Source organism: Poecilia reticulata, chromosome 17 (assembly GCF_904066995.2).
Source record: "Poecilia reticulata chromosome 17, P_reticulata-male-v2, whole genome shotgun sequence".
In the NCBI taxonomy this organism is placed as follows: Eukaryota; Metazoa; Chordata; class Actinopteri; order Cyprinodontiformes; family Poeciliidae; genus Poecilia; species Poecilia reticulata.
The window spans coordinates 16260726-16288115 of NC_088846.1; the positions used below are offsets into that span (position 1 = coordinate 16260726).

The 27390-nt window shown below is 37.9% G+C and overlaps 1 protein-coding gene across 2 annotated transcripts; it reads right to left on the reverse strand.

Annotated features, from left to right (window-relative positions):
- Positions 1-239: 239 nt before the first annotated feature.
- Positions 240-22562, reverse strand: LOC103479573 (oxysterol-binding protein-related protein 1-like). 2 transcript variants are annotated; one of them, XM_008434080.3, is made up of 27 exons: positions 22204-22562; positions 22022-22107; positions 21862-21936; positions 21642-21753; positions 21448-21533; positions 20899-21043; positions 20703-20770; positions 19640-19684; positions 18566-18639; positions 18347-18410; positions 18119-18220; positions 17894-18019; positions 17611-17689; positions 16951-17057; positions 10186-10354; positions 8871-9063; positions 7128-7203; positions 5177-5311; positions 4943-5040; positions 4685-4867; positions 4497-4604; positions 4128-4217; positions 3816-3942; positions 2103-2225; positions 1896-2019; positions 1710-1800; positions 240-1058 (listed from the first exon to the last, which is right to left on the reverse strand). In XM_008434080.3, exons 1-27 carry the CDS (start codon positions 22322-22324, stop codon positions 956-958), a joined length of 2910 nt encoding a protein of 969 aa, XP_008432302.2. In that variant the 5' UTR covers positions 22325-22562; the 3' UTR covers positions 240-955. The 2 variants fall into 2 exon arrangements, with proteins under 2 accessions (XP_008432302.2, XP_008432301.2); XM_008434079.3 differs by having other exon boundaries at positions 21862-21951.
- Positions 22563-27390: the final 4828 nt, after the last annotated feature.

The following is a 27390-nucleotide window of genomic DNA, read 5'->3' on the forward strand; positions in this document are numbered from 1 at the left end:
GTTGTCCACATACATTTATCTTCCATTGCTTGTGACTATTTGTCCAGGGGGAGTCAAAGTATCCCCGCTGATAACTAAACTTTATTTAAAAGAATATCCTCAGCATTTTTCATATCAGTACAGCAACATCTATTAAAAGCGTATTAATCACAAGTGCAGGTTGCGGTCCTTGCTTTACTGTCAAAGGAACTCATTGCCACTGGGTCAGGTAGTGTATTAATACATACTGTTACAACACATTTAGGATGTTTTATCATTTTTATTTTTCAAACCAAACTATCATTGTATTAGTCATTCTCTTTCAGAATCTAACATTTTTGCAAGCACACGTTTATTAGGGTATATGTAGACACATTACAATTAAATATAGTGACTTTTTCTCATAAGCAGAGGGCAAAATATTCTATCACATTTATGTAAACACCAGATATCTGCACCACTCACTGTATCATGTGGAGAAAAAGGCAAATCTATCTCGGTTATCTGCTGTTAAAACTCTGCACTGCATAATAATATGCATGAACAAGTGTCAATCAGTGCCAAAGCAGTGTTTAGGGAAAATGAGCTCAGGCTAAGCTGCTTGAAGGGCTGTTCGTGCCTCACTGCACTGACACTGATGAGTAAAATGTTCTCCTGACTGACTAGAAATAATCAACACGCTTGAGTTAAACTAAGGTTTCTGTTTAAACACTCCACGTACCTAACGCAACAGTTCTAAAATACATTCTAGCCGTTCCACTACATGCTATTACCTTTACATCAGTGGTTAAGAGCCACAATAAATAAGAGTTTTTGTGCTTTATTGTTCACATAGGTCTTCCTTTTACCTCCCAAACTGAATCTCCCTTTCTATATAGACTCCATTGTTGAGCTGGTAATGCATCACCAGAGTATCAGCAGATGTCCAAAGGTAGTAAAATGGAAATCCATAAGTGTATCTGAGGATGTTTTACATTTAGTAAATGTCAGGCAGCTGAGTGTAATTCCTGTCCCAGTAGCCTTTTGCGTAGAGCCAGTCCTGAGCTTTGTTGTGTGGGTTGGGTCCTTGCTGAAACCACCTGCATGATAACAACAGATTATAATTCAAATGAGCAATATGCTTTGAGTTGGGGGGGGAAATAATACCGTAATAAAAAAAATTCTCAACTTTGCATAAACAGAGAAAAAACAATAGTAGATAAGAAATTCAGAGATGGATGGAAATTATGTAAATACAGTTCAATATAAAAAAAAATTAAAATCATTGAAAAGTTCATTCCTTTCAATAATTCACTTTAAAATTGTGAAGCAAATTTATTATAGATTTATTGCACTGATAATAGCAAATATATCACCGAATCTATAATCCACAAGTGTGAGAGGAATCAACCTTTACCATTTAAAATGAGTCACTGAAATACATTTTTATTCCAATGTAAGATGCACTCGAGTGCAGCAGACATTTCCGTTTGAAAGCAAGTATCACTGAAACACCAGACACAGTCCAAATCTTATCCTGAAGAGGGCGCTGCAGAGTAGCACTTTCACATCAGAGCAAACCATGCCCAGTGATAAAAGCAGATCTTTGAACCAAACCTTGGGCCAAGTGCAGAGCTCCTTCACATCATTGCAAATGGAAATAGATAGTTGATGACAACATGGGAGAGACGGTGAGTTAAATCAGCTCCAAAATGGAAAGCGAGCAACGCCAGACTGTATTTCCAACCAACCTTATTTTCCACTCCTCTGTGGATTTGGAGCGGTTTTTGCGGGCTGTACGCTGTTTCTCCTCAAGTCTCTTCTTCTGTGAGCTTGCCAGATCTAGAACACACAAATGCAGAAAAATCAGCGCCTCCAGAGATGCAATTAAATCGTCGCAGCAGCACAGAAAAGTCAGGTGGGGTCCGACTCAGTACCTATATCTCCATTCTCCATGGCACGAATGTCAGGCCTTAAACGGCTGTCGGTGGGAGGAAGGACCCCCTCCATGCTCTTGTCCAGCTCATTCAGTTGCATGGCAAATGTGGAGAATGCGTAGAACTGCAACAGAGAGACGCCAGTTGGGCTCAAACATCTTGGTGTTGTGTTTGTTTTAAAAAGCTCTCGATCAGTCTATTCGGCACCTTGGCTGAGTTTTCCGGTCGAGGTGCAATCTTCCAGATGAGCTCGCTTCCGGGGATCACCTGGACCGTCTCGGCATCAGTTGGAGGCTTTTCTTCTGACTCCTCATCAACATTGCTCTGAGGCTGTGGAAGCAGACATGCAAACAGTCAGAGTCGGCAGAAGGTACAAGTGGTGCATGCAGCCGCTTAGGGCGAGGAATCTAGAATTCACGCATGACAAATTGACACAGGCACAAGTTGTACACAGACTGATGAAGACATTAAAAGTTTGAAAGTCAATGGTGTCCTAATTTATAGCTAAATGATATTTTCAGAGCCTGGAGAATCATTATTGCTCAAGATAACTTCAGAAAATCAGCAAATAATGACCTTTTTCTCTGGTTTCTTGTTGAACGCATGATTAAACTGAAGTGTGCTCACTTAGCATAACTGCTGAAGGGCATGTGTAAGTCAGAGAAATAACTCCCTTTTATTTGCTTATGCCACTTATTTAAACATATAGAAGAACTTCCAAACAATTTAGCAATTTTTTTTTTTTTTTTTGCAATAATTTTACAGGGCAACTCTGTGATTAGAAAATGAACCATTTGTCCGGCACAATGGATAAATAGAGAGAAAATGGTAAAATATTTAAGAGTCCAGGACATCTCGGATGTCACTTTATCTTTAATCAGGTAAAACAGGTCTGAGTGACACTTCAGCAGGAAGACCTGGCTCTTTATTCCTCTTAAATGCTATATATATTTACCACAGTGCTGACAAAGAATTGTCAGCAACTAAAAAAAAAATACTAGGGCAAAAAAGGATAACTATGAAAATTAAATGGTAGAAAAAGGATAAAAAAAAAAAAACTTAAAGTGCTATTAATTTCATAAAGAATATAAAATAACCAACGTGATTTTTAAGCAAACTATAATCTGTGAAATAGTTATTTTTAACTTATTGTTTGTTGAATACTTAACCGATTAAACTGGATGAATTTAAAAATGATGAAGCACTGAGAAAGTTAGAGAGAGATCGGGGTGCTGGAGTGACCATTGGCCTAACAGGAGGTGGGCCCTCTATTAAAACGTGTCTTTGCAATCATGGGCATTTAATGCATTTAATGCATTCACTGCGGTCATTGAAAAACATTACGGTCAGATAATTGCATGCTGCTTGAAACGGATAAATTAAACCTCTCAACATCATTAAACAGCAAACAGAGAAGGCAACCCAAATCATCACCTGCATATAGCTGGTGATCGTGTACATCACTTTCAATGGCAGGTTGCTAGAGAGCAGACAGTTTTATATTAGCATATTGCATCAACAGTGTGCCTAGCAACAAGACAAGGTCGCCAGGCTGCGGCGGAACCGTTTCTCCCAGATGTTTTCTACAAGCTCTTTCGTAGAAGCAGAAAGCAACTGCAGTGATAAGACAGGACTTTAATTGAGCCAACAGAGATGTGTTTTAATGAAAGCTGTAAACATTTTTTTTTCTAATTTTTTCTTGTGATTTGAATTCTGCAACCATAGTGGAACCTCCTTGCTGTAAAATGAGAGATTAAATGTACTGTATTTGGCCTACATAGACAATACTGAGGCGTCTTTTGCTTACAAAATAAACCCACGAGCAGATAAAAAGTCACTGTCTTTTGCATCTGCCCTCACGCATACCAAAAACCTTTCAACCAATTAGAGGATGCATTTGAGATGGGGGAGACCTCTTACCTCTTTGTTGCCCTTTTTTTCCTCAGAGTTTTTTTTGTCCGCCTTTTTGTGGGCGTCAAAATTTGCGGGGTCGACTGTGTAGAGACACTCTGTCCATTTGCCATATATCGCACAGAGTTTCTTTTTACTGTAAACATAAAAACAACAGACGTCATTAAACCACAGCTTCTGCTGCCATCTGTTATCTAAGAGCAGAGCTGCTGAACAAATACTGTTCTGACAGACGAGTATAGTCAAAAATACTGTGCACCAGAAGCCATTTTGTCATCCTGCAATATGGTAAATATTTATTCATATTTAATGAATTAAGACCTTTTGTCTTGAATGTATCCTTCGACTTTATGAAGCTCTTTTCCAAAGAGGCTGCAGGGTTTGAATGTCATGCTGCACCTCTCTCCAGTTCTGAAACAGAACAACGGCCTGTTTACGGATTCTCTTTCACTTTTCTCACTCTGCAAGACTTCATTCAACATTTATCTCGCTCACACGGCCCTGTGCTAATGACAGCTGTCCCAGTTTTTCTCCCATGATCAGTCAGACAGATTTAAAAGTAGATTGACATGCAGAGCACAGAGGAAAATGGAGGAAGAAAACACAAAATCCTGCATGCAAATGAATCAGGGAAGTGACTTTGCAAAGAGATGCACGAGGAACACTGGAAAGACGGAGGGATTTCTTTACTTGTGATTGATCACTTCCACGTTCCCGTACTGCTCAATCCAAAGCTGACCAACAATGATGTTGTGGACACAACAGGTGGGGTTTGTCCAGGTGTAGGATTCATTGTACCTGCAGAGATCAAACATCAGAGAGTGAGGACAAAGCTAACACAAAGATATTGAACCATTAGGGAAGCAGACTGAACTCACTTGGGCAACTCTAGAGTTATGGTTCCTTTGGGTTCTGCTTCTATGCTCTTCCCCCAGAACTTCAGCTTGGGATATATCGAACCGTGAAAGAGAAAATCCTCCCTGAGGCCCTCGGCGTGAAAGGCACTGATCGGGGGGTGATGGCTCACCTGCTCGGACATCCACCTGAAGCCCAGATCCTCTCTAGCGGAGAGCAAGAGAATAACAGAAGTAACAGCAACTCAACCAACAACAAAACTATTCGTTCATTGGTCATACCTGATCAGCTCATATGTCTCCCCCAGTAGCGGGTTGAAGGGCTTCCCTGTCCGCTCCCACTGTGATGCTACAGCCGACACAGCAAAAGCTGCAACACACTACAGAACAGCTTTTCATGAGAAACGAATCAGTCAACTATTTGATGGTGACAGTAAAGTGCACATTAAACTAAATGTGCAGGATCTTCTTAAAGTTAACACATTTATATTTAAACAAACAGGGTGCTTAAATTACCTTCATCCTCTCTACTGAGTCTGTAGCAGCATTAGCTTGGTGGATGAGGTAGGTGTGCTCCATGTATTCTGTGATCCGCTGGAGGAAGCTCAAAGGCTCGTTAAAGATCACAGGCATGGCGATCTTTGATAACTCCTAGCAGAAGAGAGTTTGAGGAGATAAAAGGGATTGAAGGAATAGCAACATGGTGGTGCCTTACAACTTTAAGGCAGTGGTTATTTAAACATTACCTCTTCACCAAAAATTAACTTTTTCGAGCACCAACACAGAAAAAGATACCGATTTCCTCCCACTCAATTTTTTGGTGTAAAATTATTCAAATTCCAAGTCAACAGCTGTGGCTAAAACAAGTGAATTTGAAATTCTGGACAATCTTTTCCACATGTAGGTGCCTGTCTGATGCCTGTGGTTTGTATGCGTAAACTTCAGAAATGTACAAAGCTATTAGAAAAAAAAAAAAAAAAGGTGGTTTGAGTTTGAGTTTTATGTTATTCTCAAAGGAAATCTGCAACTTCAGAACCAATTCCATGCAGCAAAAACAGCCATAGGTACATCTCAGTTCACTTTCCTTCCTTTCTTGAGGTTTTCCAACTTTTATTTTGAGATGTATCTGAAGCAAATCCTTTTGACCGTTTAGGTTTATTGGCTCCTTCTTTCCAGAACGACAAATTTACAAAGTTGCTTTAAATTCCCATACTTTTATCTATTAGAAAAGACTTCTACATTTTAGCCCCACCATCCTTAATCCCCGAGTTGTTCTGATCCACCTCACCCCATGTGCTGCAGTCTGATTGTTGAAAAGATATCGCTCCATCTAAACACGATCGCTTCAGTCTGACAGTTCTCAGCCATGAGGCATTAAAAGGAAATTCCTCATGCAGAATCTGAATCAATTTTCTAAATACTTCAAACCACGATGCATATCTGTAGCTCACCTTACATCAGGTAAGATGTGGTAAAAACTTTTCCTGAATTTTCAGGTGTTGATTTGTGATTGATCCGCCGCAGTAACGTAAGCAAAGACAGGTGTCTGTTGCTCCCTGGCACATCGAGCATCAATGTCCCAGAAACCATTTTTGAATAAAATCTAGTTTTATTCAGCATTTGCCAGGCACAATAAAAGATATGTAAATAACTTACCAATCAGCTAGATATTTTCTAACACATCTACCATATAATCAGACACCCATTTACAAGTACCACTGGTGGTACAACAGATTGATTGTCTTAATTTTAATTTTACACACAAGTTAATAAGAGGAACTCAAATTCGATCTGTTCTGATATGGGAGGAGTCTGAAAGATTTATCCTATTTTCTCCGATTAGCCCACACACAAAGCTAAATTGGAGAGATTTAGCAGACGTGATATGAAAAGGCTTGTAAAAACAACAAACTCCCTCCTTGAGTTTATGTTATGCCTTCACCAAGTACATTCATGGAAGGAAATAAGATTTGCTTTTATGGCTGCAGAGCAACTTGTATACTTCTTTTCAAGTGTAAAAAAACAAGAAAAGAAAAATGCCACTTGGAGAACAAAATGTGTGAATATAGAACAAAACAGTTTAATTAGTGGTAGATAATGGGTAGTTTGTATGACTGCAAATCACTCAGTCACCACCAAAGATGAGAGCAAAGAAAAATAAAAATCAATGCTAAATGGACTGTACCTATCTAGTGCTTTTCCAGTCATACTGATCAAAGCACTTTACAGTAGACCCACATTCACACTCACAAACTTGCATTTATACACCGATATGCAGACCGGTAGGTAATTTGGGGTCAAATATCTTCGAAATGTGAGGAAGCTGAAATCGAACCTACACAGTCACCCACATAATCATTGTTCAACACCTACTTTCAAACCAATATAAATCTGCATTCGTTTGCTCTAAATAGGTTAAAGCACACAGAGTAAAAGACTGACTAAAGCTGCTTTTTCTCCAACTCACCATGCCGATGCATTTTTTCAGAATGCTCCAGACGCTCACATCATTCCTGGAGAACATTGGAGCAGGCAGAGATGTTCTGTGGAAAGCAAGTAGAAATCAAAGGAATAAGAGAATAATAGGTACTTGAATCTAGACAGCATATTACTTCAAAAACTTCAAACTACATCAATCCATTTATTTTCCCCCTCCACTGTAGCAGCAGCTGAGTGAAACACACCCAGATCCTCGTATTGTTTTGGCAGCTGCTGATGTGCAACTGTTCTGGTTAGAAGCCAGCAATGCAAACAGCGCGCTGCACTATAAATTGAGCCGCCATTTTGGGGGAAACGGGTTATACGACACCAGGCCTCATGCAGAACCCCAGAACGGATGCTCAGCTGTGAGTGGCTGTGTGCCGAGTTTTCAATACTGGCTCTGAACCCTTTTTAATTAATCTGCCCGAATACTAAGCCATTTATTACCATTATCCATAAACCTATACTTTTCTGCTTGAATAGCTTCGCTGATGTCTGTAGCATGGACTGTTTTACAGGTAAGCTGACTGGAGGCAGATGGTGTCCTTGTTCAGAAATGAGTGCTGGAGCAGCTAAGCACATACAAAGCCTTTACTTCAGCTAAATAAACAGAGATGCAGGGAGCGAGGAGGGGCTTCGCTCCATCTGTACGATGAAAGGAGCAGTGAAGCATACTGAATATACTTCTGGCCTAGTTTTTGTTCCAGTTCCCTTGACTCCAAGAAGTACTTAAGCATGGTGGGTTTCTTTCATTATGATAACAGCAGGACTTTTATGCTTCCAAAATAGAGCACATCTTTATAAAGCTGTACTTCTATGTTTGCGGGATTAGTAGCTGGTTCAGATTAAAAATAATTTTTAAAGATTTAAGATTTTTTCTTTTATTTCATTAACTTCTGATTAGCATTTAATTATTTATTAAGCATTACTAGGCGTTTATCCATTTGTTTAGAACAGAATTCTCACAAAGAGATTGAAGAAACAAGACTTATCAAAAAAAGGATGTTCCACAACCCCTCTTACAGCTGATCAAGTTTGGGATTGGATCAATAATCATAAGACTGAGTCTTTGGTCATTTTTGAAACCATTTGAACAACATATGTAATTATAATAAAGATGGGAACAGAGCAAACAGCCAAGCAGGACACGTCTCTGAATGAGTAAGTTTAAATAAACAGAAACTTGATATATCTTTAATACACACAGCTAAGCATACATTCAGAAAGGCAACTACCTGATCCTTAGAGCTTTTTCTCAACCATCACAAGCTGAATTATTTAGAGATCAGCTGTTGAATGGGCAAAGAGGCACTAAAACAAAACCAGGATCTGAAGGGAATTTAGCATTTTGATAAACACCAATGAAATTATTATTCACTTGGAAAGGCAGTGCTCAGGAAAAAACACAAAGTTACTGACTATTCTCCGTGGATCAGTTCAAGTCAAGGGGAAAAAAAAGAAAAAGAAAAAACTACAAAAAAAAAAAACACACCTGACCGCAAAAACAGACCCGAGTGGAAAGGCGGCATCTCATTACGCCAACCCTAACGACTGGCATTACACTCTTGCAGAGTCAGGTCATCAGTATTCCAACACTGGCGAGATACTCTTTACAATGTACTGAAATTTGCTAAAAATAAACATATAGAAACAAAACTCTGGGACGTGACAATTTATAGAAGATTTAAACAATAAATGAGCGCGACATCCAAACCGGAGCGCATCCTACCTGTGCTTCCTCACTCCATTGTGCTGGGCAGCTTTGTTGCCATCGTTACCCTCCCCTGACATGCCGGCAGCCCCCCTGTGTGCGCCGGGATGATGGAGGCTGTTTTGTAGAGGGGTGTCACTGCCCTCGTCCTCTTCCCAGGAGTAGCTGGCCACAGACAGAAAGCCGCTCACAGAACACTCCGACTCAGACTCTGTTGGGATGAGGACGGTGAAGGGAATGAGTAGAGAGAAGGGCGGGAAGCAGGCGGCAGCTCAAACCAAACATTTGCAAAGACAGGTTCTATTAGTCCGCTCAGTCATGCTCCCGCTCTGGGCTGATTAAACAGCATACGCTCCAAAAACAAAAAGGGCTGGAGCCCGAGCTTTTCTCCTCCCTCCCAGCCAAACCCCACCTGAGGATTGTGTTCCAATAGAAGGACACAGGGAGGCTTCATTTCCTCTTACTTAGTTTAGTCTCCAACTACTGGATGCTTCTCCTCCCTTGCACAGCACTGCCAGTGGTTTCAAAGGCATTCGTACACACAAAGGATAGAAGATCACCTAAGCATTTATAAGCAAGAGGAAAATGTTTATCTAAAATAAGTATATCCCTGAGCTATTATGATTAATATACATTTATTGAACATAGGTTTTAAAGGAATATGCAAAAAGCAGACCAATTAAAATGAAAGCTTTCAGACACACTAGGCTCGGCAAATATGAGATTCTGATAGTATATTTACCTTCCAAGACACACCACAGTAAACGTGAAGACAGGAAATGTTACTGTAGCAGTTACCACAATACCACTCCGTTGGAGCACTGGTGCTGGAAAACGATTCGTTAGGCTGACAAGACTACATTTTAATTTTCTTCTATGCATAAAACCATAGCGGAGGCAACATCATGCTATGGCGATAAAGTTCATACCCACACTCATTGTGCTAGTGAAGTATTTTAGTGAAGAATGACAAGATGAAATTCAGAAAAAAAACATATTTAATGATGTTAACTTATGAAACTTGGGAAAATATTTTTTTAAATACTACGATAATATTATTGACCCACATTTTTTTCCACTACTCTCTGTTCTGTCATCACAATGTCCCCATCAATCACCTTCACCTTAAAATTAAGGTAAACTGCAAAATGTAAAAAAAAAAATAAATAAATAAAAATAAAAAAAGCCAAAGGCTGAAACTATGTGCATCAAATTTATGCTAGCACAATTTCAATTTTCCAGATATTATAATCAATTCATTATCAGTTTATAACATGGTCATAAGTAAAATCATTGTTTCCCTAATCAAAAGCCTGCGTAAGAGGTTGCTGACCTGAAATAGCGTCATAGAAGTCATCTTCAGTGAGGGTGCAAAGTGCAGACGACCTCCTGCTCCTGCTTAAGGACTGCTTGAGTTCGTAGTGCTCAGTTGCCAAAGTCTGCAGGGCTTCTGTCAGAGCTTTGTTCTTCTCCTCTTCTTGCTCCACCTTCAGGCTCCACACCTGTAAGCACCGGACCACCAGAGAGATAAAGGACAAGCAACCAGCAGGGAGAACGAAAGGAATCTGCTCCACTGACATTAATCCAGTGTTTAAGTGCAGTCATTCGACGGGAACCAAAGCACAGCATGTGAATTTCTAAGTGGTTTTTGATTAAGAAGTCAACATTTGTCTTTTTTGCTTCAGTCTGAATCATTTGTGCACGTCGGCTGGCAAGTTTATTGCTTTAAACATGCAGATAGGTGAAGTGTATGTTTCCTGCTGGAAATATACACCCCAGTTTCAGAAAGCTTTGTAGGCCCGGATCAACTGTCCTTTCAGAGCAACCTGAGCCGAGTCCCTTTGGGACACACAAGATCAGCGTTTCCTGTTGTCTGCTGCTGATATGCATCCTCTGCTAATCAAAGCAGAGTCAGACCAAGAGAGAAAAAAAAGAAACAAAAGAAAAAAAACAAGCACACCATTAAGTATAATGTGTTATCTACTGCAAATAATGGTAATTAAAAAAAAAAAAAATCTTCCATTTACCTAATGCATGGATAAAGTAGAATGGAGCACTTTCCATTTCTAAGTAACCTTCAGCAAGACAGATGAGTCAGAGAAAGAGGAGCTCGAAAATCAAACAGTAAATCAGGGACTGCAAACTACGGCCAGAGTGTTCGACTAAAATTAAAAATGTTCAGCCTCATCACTTATACTACTGGGACTATTGATTAGCCTCTCTGAAGAAAACTGCCACTTGGAGACCATTTGTCTAACCATTTCTTGAATATTGAGCAACCACAGACAACAAATAGTGATTTTTAGCAATTTTAGACTATAGATTTGTTCAAAACGTACCTTAGAAAATGCTGAGCAAAATCAATAATTACTTACGAATAAAATGTTTTCCATTGTGGTATAAACAGACAGCCTTGCCATGCTGCTGCTTTGCTTTTTTTAGACAGTGGAAGAAGCTGATTCACACAAGCGTCCACAGATGTGTGGTGCAAACACTGTAAATTTAACACCAATAGCTACAGCCGTCACTTTCTTTCCTGCTCGACGTTCAGCTCCTTTAGGCTGCATCCGAAGCATCAGAATGGTCGTTCTGTTTGATAACGGCTTTAAAATTTATGTTTGGGAAGCAGAATCAAACGTCTTTGCTTTTCAACCTCAGCAGTCGGCCTTTCAAGATGAACCAGTAGACTTTCGGAAGACTTAATGACGGATTGATTGATGGATGGATTGAAGAATGGAATGATAAACAAGAAGATGAATGGATGTGAGAATATACGGATGAGCACTCAGATCACACACTGGATGAATGGAAGGATTAAAAAAATGGATGGATCACAGATGGACTGACAGGTTGACTGAAGGATAGATGGAAGAATGGATTGATTATTGGGTGAATAGATCAAAGAACAGATGAATGGGTGAGAAGACGCATAGTCAACACTAAATGGATTGACAGATGAACAGAATGAAGACTGATGGGTTAATTAATTGGTACATAGATTGAAGAAATTGATCCCTGGACTGCTGGCTGAATGAGAGGACAGATATAAACTTGAAGGATTGATGAAGGAATGGATGGACAGAAGGACAAATTAAATGAAAAGGGTAGATCAAAGAATGTGCAGATTGAAGAAAACGGTTGGAAAAAAATGGGTAAAGAAACAAACGGCCTAATCGAAGATTATAGTAAAGATTAAAGACAGATTGAAAAAACAGATGTTGGATGGAAGAATAAATGAATAGAATAGATGGAGTGATTACAGAATGGATGGACAGGTGAATCTTTTACATAACTGAATGGGGAATAAATTCTGGAAATACCAATATATTTCCATACTTCTACCATATTTACTCAGACATAAAATCTGAATAAATTCCACCCTGGAAAACTTTCAGGCTGTGTGAAAAAACTGACTACCAACGACGAGGGAAAAAAAAAAGAAAAAAAAAGTGAAAAAACAATGGACATTTTTCACAGCCTTTTTCCAGAAGTGGGATGAGGTGATGTAAATCATCTCTCAGTGTAGGAGCTGGTGTTAACACCGCTTGTCCCAGGCACTTGGCACAAGAGCCCATCCACTGTTGTGCAACCATCTCAGCCAGCTCCTTTATTCTCCCTCCATCCCCTCGCCTGGGCACAAACTGTGCTATTTTAAGCCTGGCTGAGACTCTGTGCCGTCGCTGGAGCCTGAGAGGGATGCTGCTCCCTGGCCAACACCCTGAGGGGAAGAAATTTTATTTTGCTCTTTGCTGAAGGGAAAGCAGATCTCTAAAGCAAAATTATCACTGTAATGCTATGTTATAGTAACAGTACAGCCTACTGATCATAAATCTATGGTGTCACATAACCAATAACTTTGAGTCCATCGCCTACGTCAGCAGACAAATTTAGTAGCTTTTTATGAGGATATAAATTTGTTTAACACATCGGCATCCAAACTGACCAGATTTTATAACTTTGTTTTGTTTTGTTTTTTTTACAATGAAGTCATGACTACTGGGGAACCCAGTAAGGTCTTCTTGCTCAGGATTAGAGACTCCTAAGTGAGTAATGCAGTCAAGTTAGTTAAGTAAACGCCTGTCAGTTATTACTGTAATGTTTAGAGATGGTCTGATCAGTCGCCCAAAATCTGAAAATGACCATTTAAGAACTCCCATCATTTTTCCGTCCATAAACAAGACAGACAACAGTATGTCCGTTGATGTACTTCTAAAGTCAGGGACGTATGTTTTGTTACATGAATTGGGATGATCGGTTTGAGTTAAGTTTGAGTTCTAGCAAAGAGATTTCATTTTCATCCACAGAAAAAAACAAACAAAAAATTGGAGTGGCTGAAAATCACAACTGGTTGGTCAAATTTAAAAGAAAACTAGACATTAGTATCGCCTAGAAAACCCTTGTTGATGAATCTTTAATAAAGCCTAAACTTAAGCTTATAGCACAGTACCAGGACTTTTGAGCTGCACTCAACTTTCTCAAAAATTGCAAAGAAAAATTCAAAATCTCTGAAAGATACAGTGATACTATTCTTATACCTCTAGAGCAATTTATACTGGCAAGTCAGCTTTTCTGCATGAGAACATTATACGCCGTCAAGCTATAAACCTCAATGATTTTCTTTCCCTGACAGTTGTGAAAGCGTACTGCCAAATGAGCACTCGGAAAGCTTGGGCCTATAAATCAGTGAGGGCTGTCAAATACACAGGAAAGTTTCTGGCTGGGACTTTTAAATATGTGGACCAGTTTGTAGAGATGCACAGATCAGATTTTGCATGAGACCATAACGATCATCAGGTTGCTCTGAAGAGTAACACAACTTCGTTAAGAACTATGACATACTATAGACAAAATGTGCTACAGATTGTTTGAAAAAAGTATTACTTTAAAATGTAATAGATGAAGGAATTTCAAGATTATTCTCCTGTGTATGCATACAACCATAATGTTCTCAGTGGGCACCTAAAGTGCATCAGATTTTCTGCTGTTGGTAGATGATGGAACAGAAAAGGAGGAGTTATTTTTGATGCATTTAAATCAATAGGTTAAAAGAAAACTTTTTTTCCAGTAGTTGACATGTAGATCAAAGAATAAAATCAATCAAGGAAGAATTAGTCGTTTCCAGTCGTATTGGGCTGACTGATGGATCATCTCTAGTCTGGATCACCAATGATCCAGACTAAAAACGGCATGTACTTGCACAGGAAAGCACACTGCAGCAGCAGCAGCAGCTGCTGAAATAGGTCACATCCACAATGCTGAGGGGCATTACTGTAACTGCTGCGAAACCCTTTGAACCAAGAAGTGCCGTCTCTACACAATCTATTCATTCCCAGAAGTTGAAGAGCAACACCACATGGTCAGTGTTGCCTCTCTGTATTGTGTTCAAAAACACATAAGGTGGGTTAGTGATAAAATCCATCAGTGGTGTGACAATAAAAATTCAGGATTAGACCTAATGCTGCTTAATACCAGCAATCTCAGCAGTGGAGGAAATATAATCCGGCTATATTGTCACGTATAATCTAATCCGGTTAGTGCCGTAGAGTAGTGGATGTTGCATGCTTGTTAAGACATATTCTTTCTCGTCTTAATCAAAGATTTTCACAGCTGAGGAGACAGCAGGGGATGCCTTTATCCCCCTTATATTGACAATGGCTGATTATTTTTGTGAACCGTTTTGGCAGCCGGTTTCCACTAACTTAAGATGGTTTGATTCTGAATTGTTTGTTATTCTGTTTTCCGTAATTATAATTTTTTTAAAGCAATTTCATACTTATATCTTTTACACGCGTCTCCCATGAGATTATGTCTGATTAATGCTCTCATATCAGCTCTAAAATTGATGCGATCATTTATTTTACCACCATCAGTAGAGAGCACGGACATTTGATGGGGGGGGAAGAAAAATGTTTAAAAACTTCAAACAAAAAAATAATTTCAATAAGCAAAACAGAGCCTAAAAAGTCTCCAGTGCAATTTCAATCAAGCCAGCCTGGACTCTAACTTGAACTGAATGCATTACTTAATGACCTGATCTCATTAAAAAAGATGAAATGAGCAGACAAGCACAAAGCAGCACTTCTGAACCACCCAATTTATCATGCTGAATATGGATGATTAAATCCACAGAAATAACCTTCACATACTGATGAAAAGCCCTGGGCTGTGCCCACGCATCAGACCAAAGCTCAAGACTACAAAAAATACATAAAAAACATTTTAAAAAATCCACCCTAAACTTCAAACGCCTCACGCCAAGTCTACAGGGACCAGCCCACAGTAAACGCAGTTTTCCAGCTGACAATCGAGAGCAAAGCTGAGAATGTTGCAGAAAAACAGCAGAGACCTATACCTGTGAAGATGATGGATGAGTGTGCCAACACTGCCTCTTCGCCCTCCTGTGCTCAGATGCTTTGGCATGTGCACGCTTGTCTGCGAGCGTTTTGTTTTCAAATGGTGAGACAGAAAACCCGCGTCATGAGTTCCTTCACTCAGTACAAGCACAGTCTTTCCTGTGAGCATGAGGGTGGAGGATCTAAGTCTGAGGGCTTCGCTGTGAGCGTGTCTGTGCTGATCAGTAAGCCGAGTGCAGACCTAAGCAGAAATGCGGATCTCTCTCCCATATCCTTCCTACAGACATGCCAGTGATTACCACATCGTTCACAACGCTCCCCCCCCCTTCTCCCTCAAGGACGGAGAGCAGGCACCGAGACAGGTGGACGGTGACGTGGATGCGCACACACAAATTTCAAATCCGATTGGCGCGAGAGCGCTAACGTAAGGGAGGAGGGGTCTGAGGATGTTGCAATCATTCAGTATATCATCATCAGCCAATAACAGAACAGGACATGGGGTGTGGAGATGAGAGTCAATGAAATGAAGATTCATAAAGGTTCGTTGAGGCACAGCAATGATTCAATTTGGAAGTCACAATGCATTACAATAAAACGCTAATAATATTTTAAGGCACTATGAGGATAGTGGATATGGGAAAAAAAAAAATCTACATACACTAAAAATGGTTGAGCCTAAATTATTTGGCTCGACTGTAAATTAGGTTCTCTAAAAAAATGTAAAATCTTTTAATTTGAACAAGAACAGTTAAAATGGTTTTAAAAAGTATTTAATGGATTTTTGTCCAAATTCAGCATTCGTTTCTCCATGCAGTGACTACTGCCATCTCAAAATTGTTCAATCCACTGAACTGAATTTTTCACAAGAGCACATATTTGCCAATCAGGCGTGGTCAGGCACACCTGGTGCAACTAAACATAACCTCAAACCTTGCATGACATGCAGTGTGATGCAGAAGTAAGGTTACATTAAATGTTAAAATAGGGCCAAGTTGAAAGAATAGTTCAAAATATGAGCAAAGAGGTACAAAAAGATAGTAAAGGCCCTAAATGTTTGTAGCTATAAAGCTGACAGCTTCATTCAAAATTGTAAAAATAATGTTTGCTGCATCTAAATGTGACAGAAAGAGACAGAAAGCCATCAACGGTTGTCACAAGATTCCTGAGGAGGCAGGTGGTTAAAAAAAAGAATAAAAGAATAAACAAATACATATAGAGGACATGCACAGAGACTTGGTGGTATTGAGTTTACAGTTTCCACAGTAAGAAACATGCTTGAATTTCATAAATAAATAATAACAAATAATAATCTTTATTGTTATTATAAAACCATGCAATGGTTTTGCATAGATTATAACGAAATTAATGAAAATACTTAATTTAATTCCCTTATGGCTACCATGGTGTGCACTATTACGATAGAAGATGGAAGAGGAAGTATGGGCATTATTGGTGTCTGGCTATAAGTCGCATTTGCAACAAGTCAACAAAATGGTGCTCAACTAACTAATAAAGACACTTAGCAAGAAGGGTTTGACTGATTTTGAGTCTGCAGTCTTTAACAGTTGCTAATTTAGATAAACGGCCTATACTAGTAGCTATATTGAACTATTAAAAATGTGTCTTGCTTGATTATATTTACTATGAACAGCTGCTAGATGATATATTTTACTAGCAGACCTGATTTGAGGGAAGGCAGAATCGTTTTTGGTAATCGCTCCAAGATAATGAGTTGTTATCTTTACCTCTTCTTGTTTTGACAGCAGCTCAAGGCATAGTTGAAGAACATCACAAGTTTTACTTGAAAGCTTGCTAGTCTCTTTGGCTTTAAGTAGAAGGTGTGCAGCCATACCTGGAAAAAAAAGAACTAAATTTATGATGACATAGTTCTGAAATAATGATGCAATTCATCCTATTGTTTTTAAGACAGTGCTCAAATGAAACAAAGTGCACCAAGAGACCAATTTTTTGGGGGAAATATCCATTACTTTAGTAAAACCTAATGAAAATCTATCAGAATTTTTTAGCTGCTAATTGAAGAATTAAGAGTGAATTAATTGATGTTTACGAGGTCATATAGTCAACAAATTCCTGACTGATGCTAATGAGTTTTTCCTCATCTGTTCTTAACTCTCTTTAGATCAGGGCATGATATGTTGCTTTTAGAGATTGTTTTTTTCTATTGAATGCTTCAATTTATTATATAAAAATGAATTATTTGGATAATTTGCGTGACGTTAATAATTTTTGACAATCTGAAAAGTTTAGGAGCTCCCCCAAAAAGGAAAGCAACAATAAATCTGCTAGGGTGCTCATACTATGTCACAGTTCAGTAACGAAATTCCATTTCTTTTCCTTTTTAGGGAAGACGCTACATGCATTAGAAATTGCTATCTGCCTCTTACCAGAATGCTCCTCATTCTTCACCATGGACTCAAATATTGACACTTCACTCTCCAGGTTACGTTGGCAGGCCTTAGCCGACTGTGAAAGCACAGGACAAGGAACTGAATGAACCAATGGAACCACTTGCAGCTCTCAACAAAAACAGGCTTGTTGTGAGCTCATGATTAAGGTTCAATCAAGAAGGAGGAACAAAAATAGGTGCATGCTCAACTCGAGGCATAATTTATCTATAACCCACAATCAGAAAGCCCGTAGAATTTTTGTCCAACAGAGCTTACTTACCTGAACAGCTTGTGTCAAATTTCTCATCTCCACATTACCATCACTACCTGCATCCCAAACAATCTGCTCCTTATTGAAGTGACGAGCGCTGTAGGACGCATGCTCCTCCAAAGCATCCAGCCATCTCTGTGTAAGCAAATCCCAATAGTTTGAAACCATTAGTCTGTTCAGCTATACTTGTAGAGGCAGCAGCACTGCAGCAATATAGACAGTGCTTTATCTCGCCTTCCTCGTTGCTATGGAGTCCATCTTTGAAGGCACCTTGAAATTATGCACAGTGTCATCGATGCATCTGAGCATGAAGAAGCAGTGATCCCATGGTTTCACCTCGAGTGACAAAACACACAAAAAAGTCAAAAACAATGTTGCAAGTCGTGTGATCACAAGTGAAGCATGTTTTACATGAGAATGCTTGTACAGTCGTGATAGAGGAATCTAACCTCTGCTACTCACCATGCAATAGGCTTGAGAAAGAGATTCACATCCCTGTTTTCTAACTCCAGCCTGTGCATCGGCTCTACAAAACAGATAAGTGACAGTAAAGGACTAACAAATTGCAAATGATTCAGAGAAGTTGCAATTCCCCCTCACCTCCATTCTTTACAGAGTTATAGATAAATATTTTGTTAATACACCAGTTTATTATACAAGTTTCAAAATAGGGTGTCTCACTGTGTGGGGTACCAGGAGATTTTTCCATTCTCAATTACCACCCAGTAAGATCGCCAACCAAGAAAACGTGAACTCTGTAAAAAATAAAACAGATAAGTCCAGCAGTGAATTGCAAGCAGGTATAAATCCAGTTAATTCATCCATCTGAGAAAAATAGAAAATAATTTTTAGATGTCTTTAACTGAAAATTAAAGACATCTAATTTAAGATACTTTTAATATATATTTTTTAAGAAAAACAAAAATCTTAAACCCACCAACTAATGATCTAAAATGTGCAATTTAACAACAAACATCTTGCATAAACAATTATTCAAAGGTCTTCCTTAAACTATCAAACTCTGGGAAGGTTTTTATTTTGTTTATGGAAAAAAAGGAAGCAATGCCTCTTGGGAAATGATCAAAATGATCAAAGACAATAAAGCATCAGACCGAGAAAAGAAAAACTGGTGAATACTGCTCATAAACATCTGGTTTCAAATATAAATATGAGCAGATACAGTTAAACTAATATTTGTGGAAAAGCAAAAAGCAAATATAGATGTAAAGAAAACTAAACACTATGTGATAAAATTAGATCAAGTCACAAACATTACATCCATTCTTTGCTGTAAATTCGGTGTTAAAATTGTCCAGCTCACACAAAAATCACACTTTATATCATTGTTCAGTGTTTACTTTAGCTTATGCTTAGGTTTTACAGAAAAAATAGCAGCAATAGATCATCCACTTCAAATCTATTTTTGGGGGTCCACGTTTAAATTGGTCTTGGAAAAAGGCATGCAGTTTCCTATACTTTCTGGGATTTTTAGCTTTTGTACTTTAAGCTAGCTATGATAAATCTTAAATGCAATCTAGCAGGCTGGATTGAATTGAACCTCTTCCTAAATGTGACCCGTGGACCTTTGGAGGGACACATCAGTTAGGTTAGTAGCTGTTTTGACAACTTAAGGGGCTCCACTACAATATTAGGCAGCTGTTTTTACATTGTTTGTTGCGGCTGATTAGTACCACCGAATGTCTGGATGTTAGACTAAATAAGAGCAGATGAGAATTCACTTTGACATCTGTGTACCTTCCAAAGAGGGCCCTCAACCTTCTGCACCTCACTGGTCACATCCTGAAAAACAAAATTCTCCAAATGGGTAACAAATAGTGTTTTTTCAGACATATCTAGAGCATTTGACAGCTTCATGTGTAGCATTTTTCTTTCAGCACTATTACTTAAAGAACTTGGTCCACACAATCTTATTTTTGAAGCTAAGCCAGGTTGATCAGACATCCAGAGTACAGACCGCTGAGCCATTAAGTCTTTTCTGCATCGTCAGAGCCCAAGAGAATACAAACAGAAATAGAAAGGAAAATGCAGAAAATCTGTTGACTTCACATCCCCACCGATCATGAGGAAAAAAATACTAAAGCATAGAATAAAATCTTTAGACAACTATAAAAGGCTACAAACTCGGCTTAATAAAAAAAAAAGTGCATCAAATGTTTCAGTTACTTTGCTGTATTTAACACTTAATTATGCAGCAACAAGAGAGGTTAATAGGAAAGCCCCAATCTAATTTTTTTTATCGGTCAATGAATCTTTATTAAAACGTAGAGCTGCAGTGCAACAGACTTGCGCAAAAAACACTAAAGAATTCAGATGCTGTGAATTGTTTTGCATTTTACCAGGTTGCAACAAAAAACTTAAGTACAATTCATTGTGATAGACCAACATAAAAAACAAGTCCCCAAGTCGTAAGTGGAAGAAAAAAAAAACACATTATAGAAACATATTAGTTGCATTTATTGCTGCATGTCATTTTGACTGCATCTCTACCAGCAACAAGGGCAAAAGTTAAGTCATTGCAACTTTTATCATTGATCTTCAAGTTTTACCACAGAATGTCCGATTTAGTTCTGGGATTATACTGGGCCATTTTACTGCATGCATATGCTTGCACTTTCTGTTTAGGGTCATTGTATAGTTGAAAACTCTGCTTGCTACTCATATCATTTGTGGCCTCCAACAGGCTTTGCTCCAGAATCCACTGTGTAATTTACTATCCATATTTCTGTCAATCATCTTTCCTGTCCCTTCTGGTAAAAAAAAAAGTCCTTCCTACAGGTTGAATATTGTTTTATTCTACCTTTTTTTGATACGCTGCAATCATCTGTTTGAGTTCATCAGTTTGAACCAGGTCCAGAGCGGTCTGATCTGAAAAAGACCAGCTATATAAATAAATAAATATTTTGACAAGATGTACTTTAAAAGAGTCAAAACAATGTTTTATACTCCCCCCCCCCAAAAATAAAAAAAAAATGAAGACAAGATTAGTTTCATACTGTTACTATTCCTGATATTCGAGCTTGCTCCAGACTTCAGCAGCTTTAGGATGCAGTGCTTCTGCCCTCTGTAGGCTGCACAGTGCAAAGGCGTGTTTCCAACTGAATCCCTGCAGTGGACATCAGGAGCCTCCTTAGCGCCGAGCTTGGAATAAGAAGACGACAGTGAAAAACTGAAAACAAAATCTGACATTTATCTCTTTAGCAATTTCACCTTCAGGAAACTTAATAACAGAGATGTTTATTATTACATTTGAAATGTACAGTGACAGTGATGAGGTATGATTGAGCAAACCAAGAATAACTTGTAGGCATAATCTTGGTTTTAGCAACCCTGCTGATAGACATGATACCAGTTAAAGCTCAGTACTAGGAAAAACTGCATAAAATCTGAATAAATTCCTGTTTGAGGATTTCAGGAACAACTGGAAAAAAAAAAGACATATGAAACATGCGCTAAGTTCGAAAGAGGTCAATAATCTAAGGAAGAAAACACCCTCTCAGCTAGCAATTTATCTTCAGAAGTTCCATGAAAGGTCAGATGCTAACCAATTTAGACAGAGTGGAGAGTTCCCCCTCTCTAGCAGCCTCCAGAAGCCTCTCCTCTTGTCGCCTCATCTCCCTCCTCTCTGCAGCTGCACAGACCAAACAGCACTTGAGTACAAAGACAGCTGAGCTTCTGTAATGAGAAGTCAAACACAGTATATATATATATATATATATATATATATATGATTTCATACCCTCCAGCATGGTAATGATTTCATCATCATCTGTGACGTCTTTGGGGATTTTAGCTGTACCATTGATTATACTGGCACAGGCATTGTACCGGAGCAGAAGCAGAACAATTTCCTTCAGAATAATAAAATAAATAAAAAAATTTGAAATGGAAAAAAAATATTATTCTCAGTGCCAATAGACACTGAGAATATTGTCAGTGGATAAGTAAGATATTCATACCTTTCTTCCTGTGCATGCAGCTTTGTGTAGAGGGGTGTCACCAATGTCATCTTGCACATTTACATCCACCCCTGCCTGCAAATGCATCCACTGTGGTACATTTATATGGCTGAGTGCATTCTATATATAGAATACAGAGTACTATATATTATAAAATCACCTTGAGTAACTCTTCCACAACATCCCTGTGGCCAAAGTTACAGGCCAGATGAAGAGCTGTCCATCCTAAGGTGCTTTCAGACTTGGCTGTAATGAAAATGAGGAAAACTGAGACTTTCCGAGGCACACCTTAAGTTATATTATAGCAGCTATTAAACTTCCACACCCCTTTCCCCCACTTACATCTGCAATTAATGTTAAGCGAGTTGGTTTTGTCTCTCCTTGAATGAAGCAGCTTCTGGATGAGAGGGCAATTGCCCTCTTTCACAAAAAGAAGAAATTGATCTTGGGTGTTTTCCTCCATCACTAGACTTCACAACACAAGTTAACTCAAAAGTTAACAAGATTCCTGGACGCACTTCCGAGAATCAAAACAAGATAGGCGATGTAGACAACTAAAACATTATTTTTTAAAAATAGTCTGTCTAAATGTGTACAAGAATGCTAAGCAAGCTTTTACGACAAGAAGCTTGCTTTAGGGGGGAAACTTTCCTGCCGAAATTAGATAGCGTCCATCAGCTGACAAACCTCCGTCACGTGACCTCGCAGCTGTTAAAGTGGACTTGAGTTGGGGCGCTGCTACAGTGGCCAACACTGCGGGCATGTAGGGTGGTTAGCCACCTTAGCACAACCCAAAGAATCGAATAAACTAAGAAGCTACGCACAGCATCGTATAATTTTGACCTCTTACTTTTTAGACTTATTTTGACATATTTGTTTAGCTCTTTTAAATTCATGTATAATTAAATTTAAGAAGATTAAAAAAAAAAAGAAAAAATAATTAGTAATTATGTATGTACTTTCAATACTTATGTAAAAGATAAAACATAATTGATTACCGTTAAAAAAAAGTTCCCTTTTCAAATATTGTTGATAAACATCATCATGTGAGTTACAACCAACAAGCTCCCTTCCTGGTGTGTTGTCTTTGATTTGTTTTGATCTTACAGTATGTCAAAATGTAGATTTCTATTTTTAAAATAACTTTTTGGCAGTACTTGAACCACTGTTTACATATATAGAGGTTGCAATTATAAATGTTCCACTTTAGACAGCATATTTTGAAAAAGAGGGTTAAGGTAGTAACAGATTCTTACAAAGAAATATACTGAAAAGGTAGTTACATTCTCTTCCACCATTGTTCATTTAAAAATACTGCTTTGTATCATTTTACAGTCATAATTAAAAATCTGGATATGTGTTTCTCAAATTAAAAGTACCTTCTGAAATAAATTCTAATCAGGTATTAAACTTTCACAAAGCCCACATTTTCTGTACTAAGCGCTTTTTATTGCTCGAATGTATTATTTGAATCTTAAATGTTGTGTTTTCATTAGCAGTAATTGGAAAATAATCATAATTTACTTAAATAAAGGCTTGAAAACATCAATCTGTGTGTAAATATACTAAATGTTGTGTTTCACAAAGTGAATTGGTTACTGGAATAAAAAAACTTTTCAATAATATTCAAACTAACATGAACATGGCTGTAAATGGGATATGCAACAGTGTGATGAATATCAGTTGATCCCTATTTTTAAAATTTATTTAATTGATAATGAAACATCGTCATGATGCTCGAGTGGTTATGTTTTGTTTGTGTCTTGTCTCTTCGTTCTCTTCCGTTCCCGTTGTGCTTCCTTGCTGTGAGGGTGGAGCTGCTCCTGCTGAGCATCAGACTCACCTGAGACCAATTATCCTCATCAAGCTTTCTTGCATAAAAACATTAATTATGGTCAATGATGTGTTGGTAACTCAACCTGCACTATGGTTTAGGACTCACCTTTTGTGTATGTGTGTGGTTTTTTTGTGAAATCTGTTTAAATTTACATTTGTCTCTTATCTTGATTGTGGTCGATATCAACATTGCATTAGTTTCATGCATTCCTTACTTGCCTCCGTGATTGGAGTACCCCTTGCCATCCATTTCTGGTCTCACCACATTAACTCACTGCCCTGTTCTCCAGGTCAGCGAGCTCAAGCTCACTGAGAGGGAAAGTGGAATTAAGGCAGCTGGAATCAGGTGGGTATGAAGACGAGACCAGTGAGCTCAATCATCTCCACCTATTGTGTCCATAATCTAAGGCAGCACAGAATCCACAGCCTGTTTCCACAGTATTGACGTTCTACTTATCTAAGTTCAACTCTCCAGCTCATTCAGATTATTTTTTCTTTTGGTGTGCAATGATTAATGTTCACCTTTAGCCTGTTATTTAGAAGGGGAAAAAAACTGTAAAGTGAAATTATTCTGATATTCCTTCCTTCACTACATCTTCTATCCCTTGATCAAATTGCCTCTAGCTTCATCCAATTTGTGCCCAGTTTCAGTAAATCCATACATGTGATAAAAAGAAAATCCACAATACGATGCATTTTGATCATCCCTTATTGTGGTTAGGTCACACATAGGTTTTTACCTTACTGTTACTCTCTGTACCTCACAATTGAAGTATCACTGTCCAACCTGAGTTAGTTTCTAAACTTGCATGTAAATCATTTCTCATTATATATTGGTTTGATTTCGAAACACCAAAGTCTAAGACGTGAGTGTTATTTTAAAGGTTCTATAGTGGCTTGGAAAAAGTCGATACAATATATTCAGTTTCATACAGTTGTGGAAAATTAGGACATCCCATTAAATATTCAGTTCTTTTTTTATGTCTGTGAAATAAATGATTTAGCTAAAGGTAAACACACACAAAATACATTCCCCAGACCATGACATTTGCAGCTCCTTGGGTCATGCATTTCCTTCCTTCCTTCCATCCTTCCATCCATCCATCCATCCATCCATCCATCCATCCATCCATCCATCCATCCATCCATCCATCCATCCATCCATCCATCCATCCATCCATCCATCCATCCATCCATCCATCCATCCATCCATCCACTTTCTTATACCCTTGTCCCGTAGTGGGGTCGGGAGGGTTGCTGGTGCCTATCTCCAGCTAGCGTGTCATGCATTTCCTTAACACCAAATATCAAAATCCTGGTGTTCAAAGAATTCAGTTTTATTGGGTCCACAGAACATTATTCCACTTGTCCAATACTCTTTCTGATAAACTTCAACTTGTTTTTCCTTTGAGAACAAATCTTGCACACCACCCCCATAAGTTTAAGCTGTGTAGTCTCTTTTTGACTGTCTGCTTTTGAGCAGGATTCAGGATCAATCCGGTGCAGAAATCTTAAGACTTCTGGAAATCCATATAAGTATATTGAATTTAGGCTATACGGATACCTTGCTTGCACAATTAAAACCTGGTTAAAATAACGTCTTCTTCAATTTTATTAATAATTTAAACAACTTAAAATTTCACATCTTTTTAAAATAAGTCATGATCATGCAGACGTCTGTCATAATTTGTTCCATGACTTTGTAAACAATGTCAAAATGTATTTAAAATTCTCAAAAAATGTGAGTTTTATCTTTTTGTTAATCAAACTGGTTTCTGTGTTATATCCCTGGCTTACTGGAAGACTGAAGGAGCACTACCTGGCCTCCTTCCAAAAGCAGCATGCCACATTCAGAATCATTTTCTGCACACAGAAATAGGAGCTCCTCCACCACCTCTTCAGTCTGCTCCTCATCTTTACCTCTTCGACTTTTCTTTTCTATTTGAAAAATGACTGATTTTCATAGCCTAACCGCAACTATTACAATGATAATGAGCCTGGCAATCAGCGGGCTATTTTTCACTGGTGCTGAAAATCACAGATAGAGAAATTATATTCATGACCAAAATAGGAGATAAATAGACCAAGGATGCCTAAAATTATGTTTTCTCTCATGAAATCTAGGTTTATTCATAGATTTCGAGTAACTGAAAATGCTGAAAATGGCAACATATCCTCATTTTTGAAATCCACAAAGGCAATTGCATCATTGCAATGAATTTGCAAAACTTAAAAACTTATGTACAGAAATTAAAAACACACACTCTCTCTCTCTCTCTTTCTCTCTCTCTCTTTCTCTCTCTCAAAAAATACTACTTTTATTAGTTTGTTTGAAAGAGAGCAACAATACACTGTTATATTACAGCTCTCCCATGTCTGGCCCTGCATCTCATCAGCATTTCTCTTTTATACAGAATATGTAAAAGATGTCTGAACAAGTCTGTTTTACTTATACAGACGTAGAGGCAAATAAAGGCAGAGAGAAAGGAGAAAAAATAAGGATACATCTGTGTGTGTAGTGGTATTGTGCATGTACTATATTTGGTTTGTTTACATGGTTTTTCCATTCCAATATTGACATTTCAGATTCTATTCTCCTTGTTTTTCCTACATTTGCTTTCCTTCAAGTCCTATGCATAGACTACTAATAAAAATCACCCTCCAAATTCAGATGTTCTTTTACTCATTACAACAAATAAAAAACTTACTATGCATTAATTAATTTCCATACATACGAGATAATAAATTTTTTTGTGTTAGTCACTAAATCATTAATACATATATGAATATCTGAGTGGGAAAACTACAATGTAACTAGTAATTACATCACAATACTCAGGCATTTAATAGCAAAGTTGTTATTAAAAGAACGTATCAATGTTGTTTTAATAAGAACATTGTTATTAAAATAAACAGTAATATATCAACTTTATTCTTGTACGACTTTCATCTCGTAGTAGTACGACTTAGTATGGTACGACATTATTCTCATAATATTCTGAAATTTTTGTTGTATTATTTCATCTAATTATGCTCGCTGGAGATAGGCACCTGCAGCCCTCCCGACACCCTTAGGTACAAGGGTGTACAGAAAATGGATGGATGGATTATTTTAACCAATTTCCCTTTGGGATCAATAAAATATTTTTTTTATTTGGATTGAATTTTGACTTCATTCTTGACTTACTTTTTCTAAGTGCAAATCACAATAACAATATTGTGTTTCAAAAATTTGTCTTTATGTATTGTGAACCACAGACAAATGAAGTATAATTATTTACGATTAAAATTAAACTAATAACAGTCTGATTAGTGTTAGTTTGAGTTTGTTTGCTCTTGGAATAATTGACAGACTGAATTCAGAAGGTTTTCTTCAACAATAATACTAGTTATATAAAAAATGCTTTGTTGCTGAAATTGCTTTGTGCTTCATAATTTTATTTTGGGAGGGTTTGGGAGAGCAATGACCAGTAGCAAAAAAGAATAAAAGAAAATGATTCTGTTACATTTATTTGGATTAGCTACATTAACTGTGCCATGATTTTGTAAAAACATTATTTTTAAATATGGGCTTTTTGTCCTGCTGGATAAATAAACTCACGTTAAAATAATAGATTTTTTTAAACACATGTTGATGTTATATTTTCGAGTACTTTTCAGGGTTACATTTTGCAAATATTATGAACCATTCAT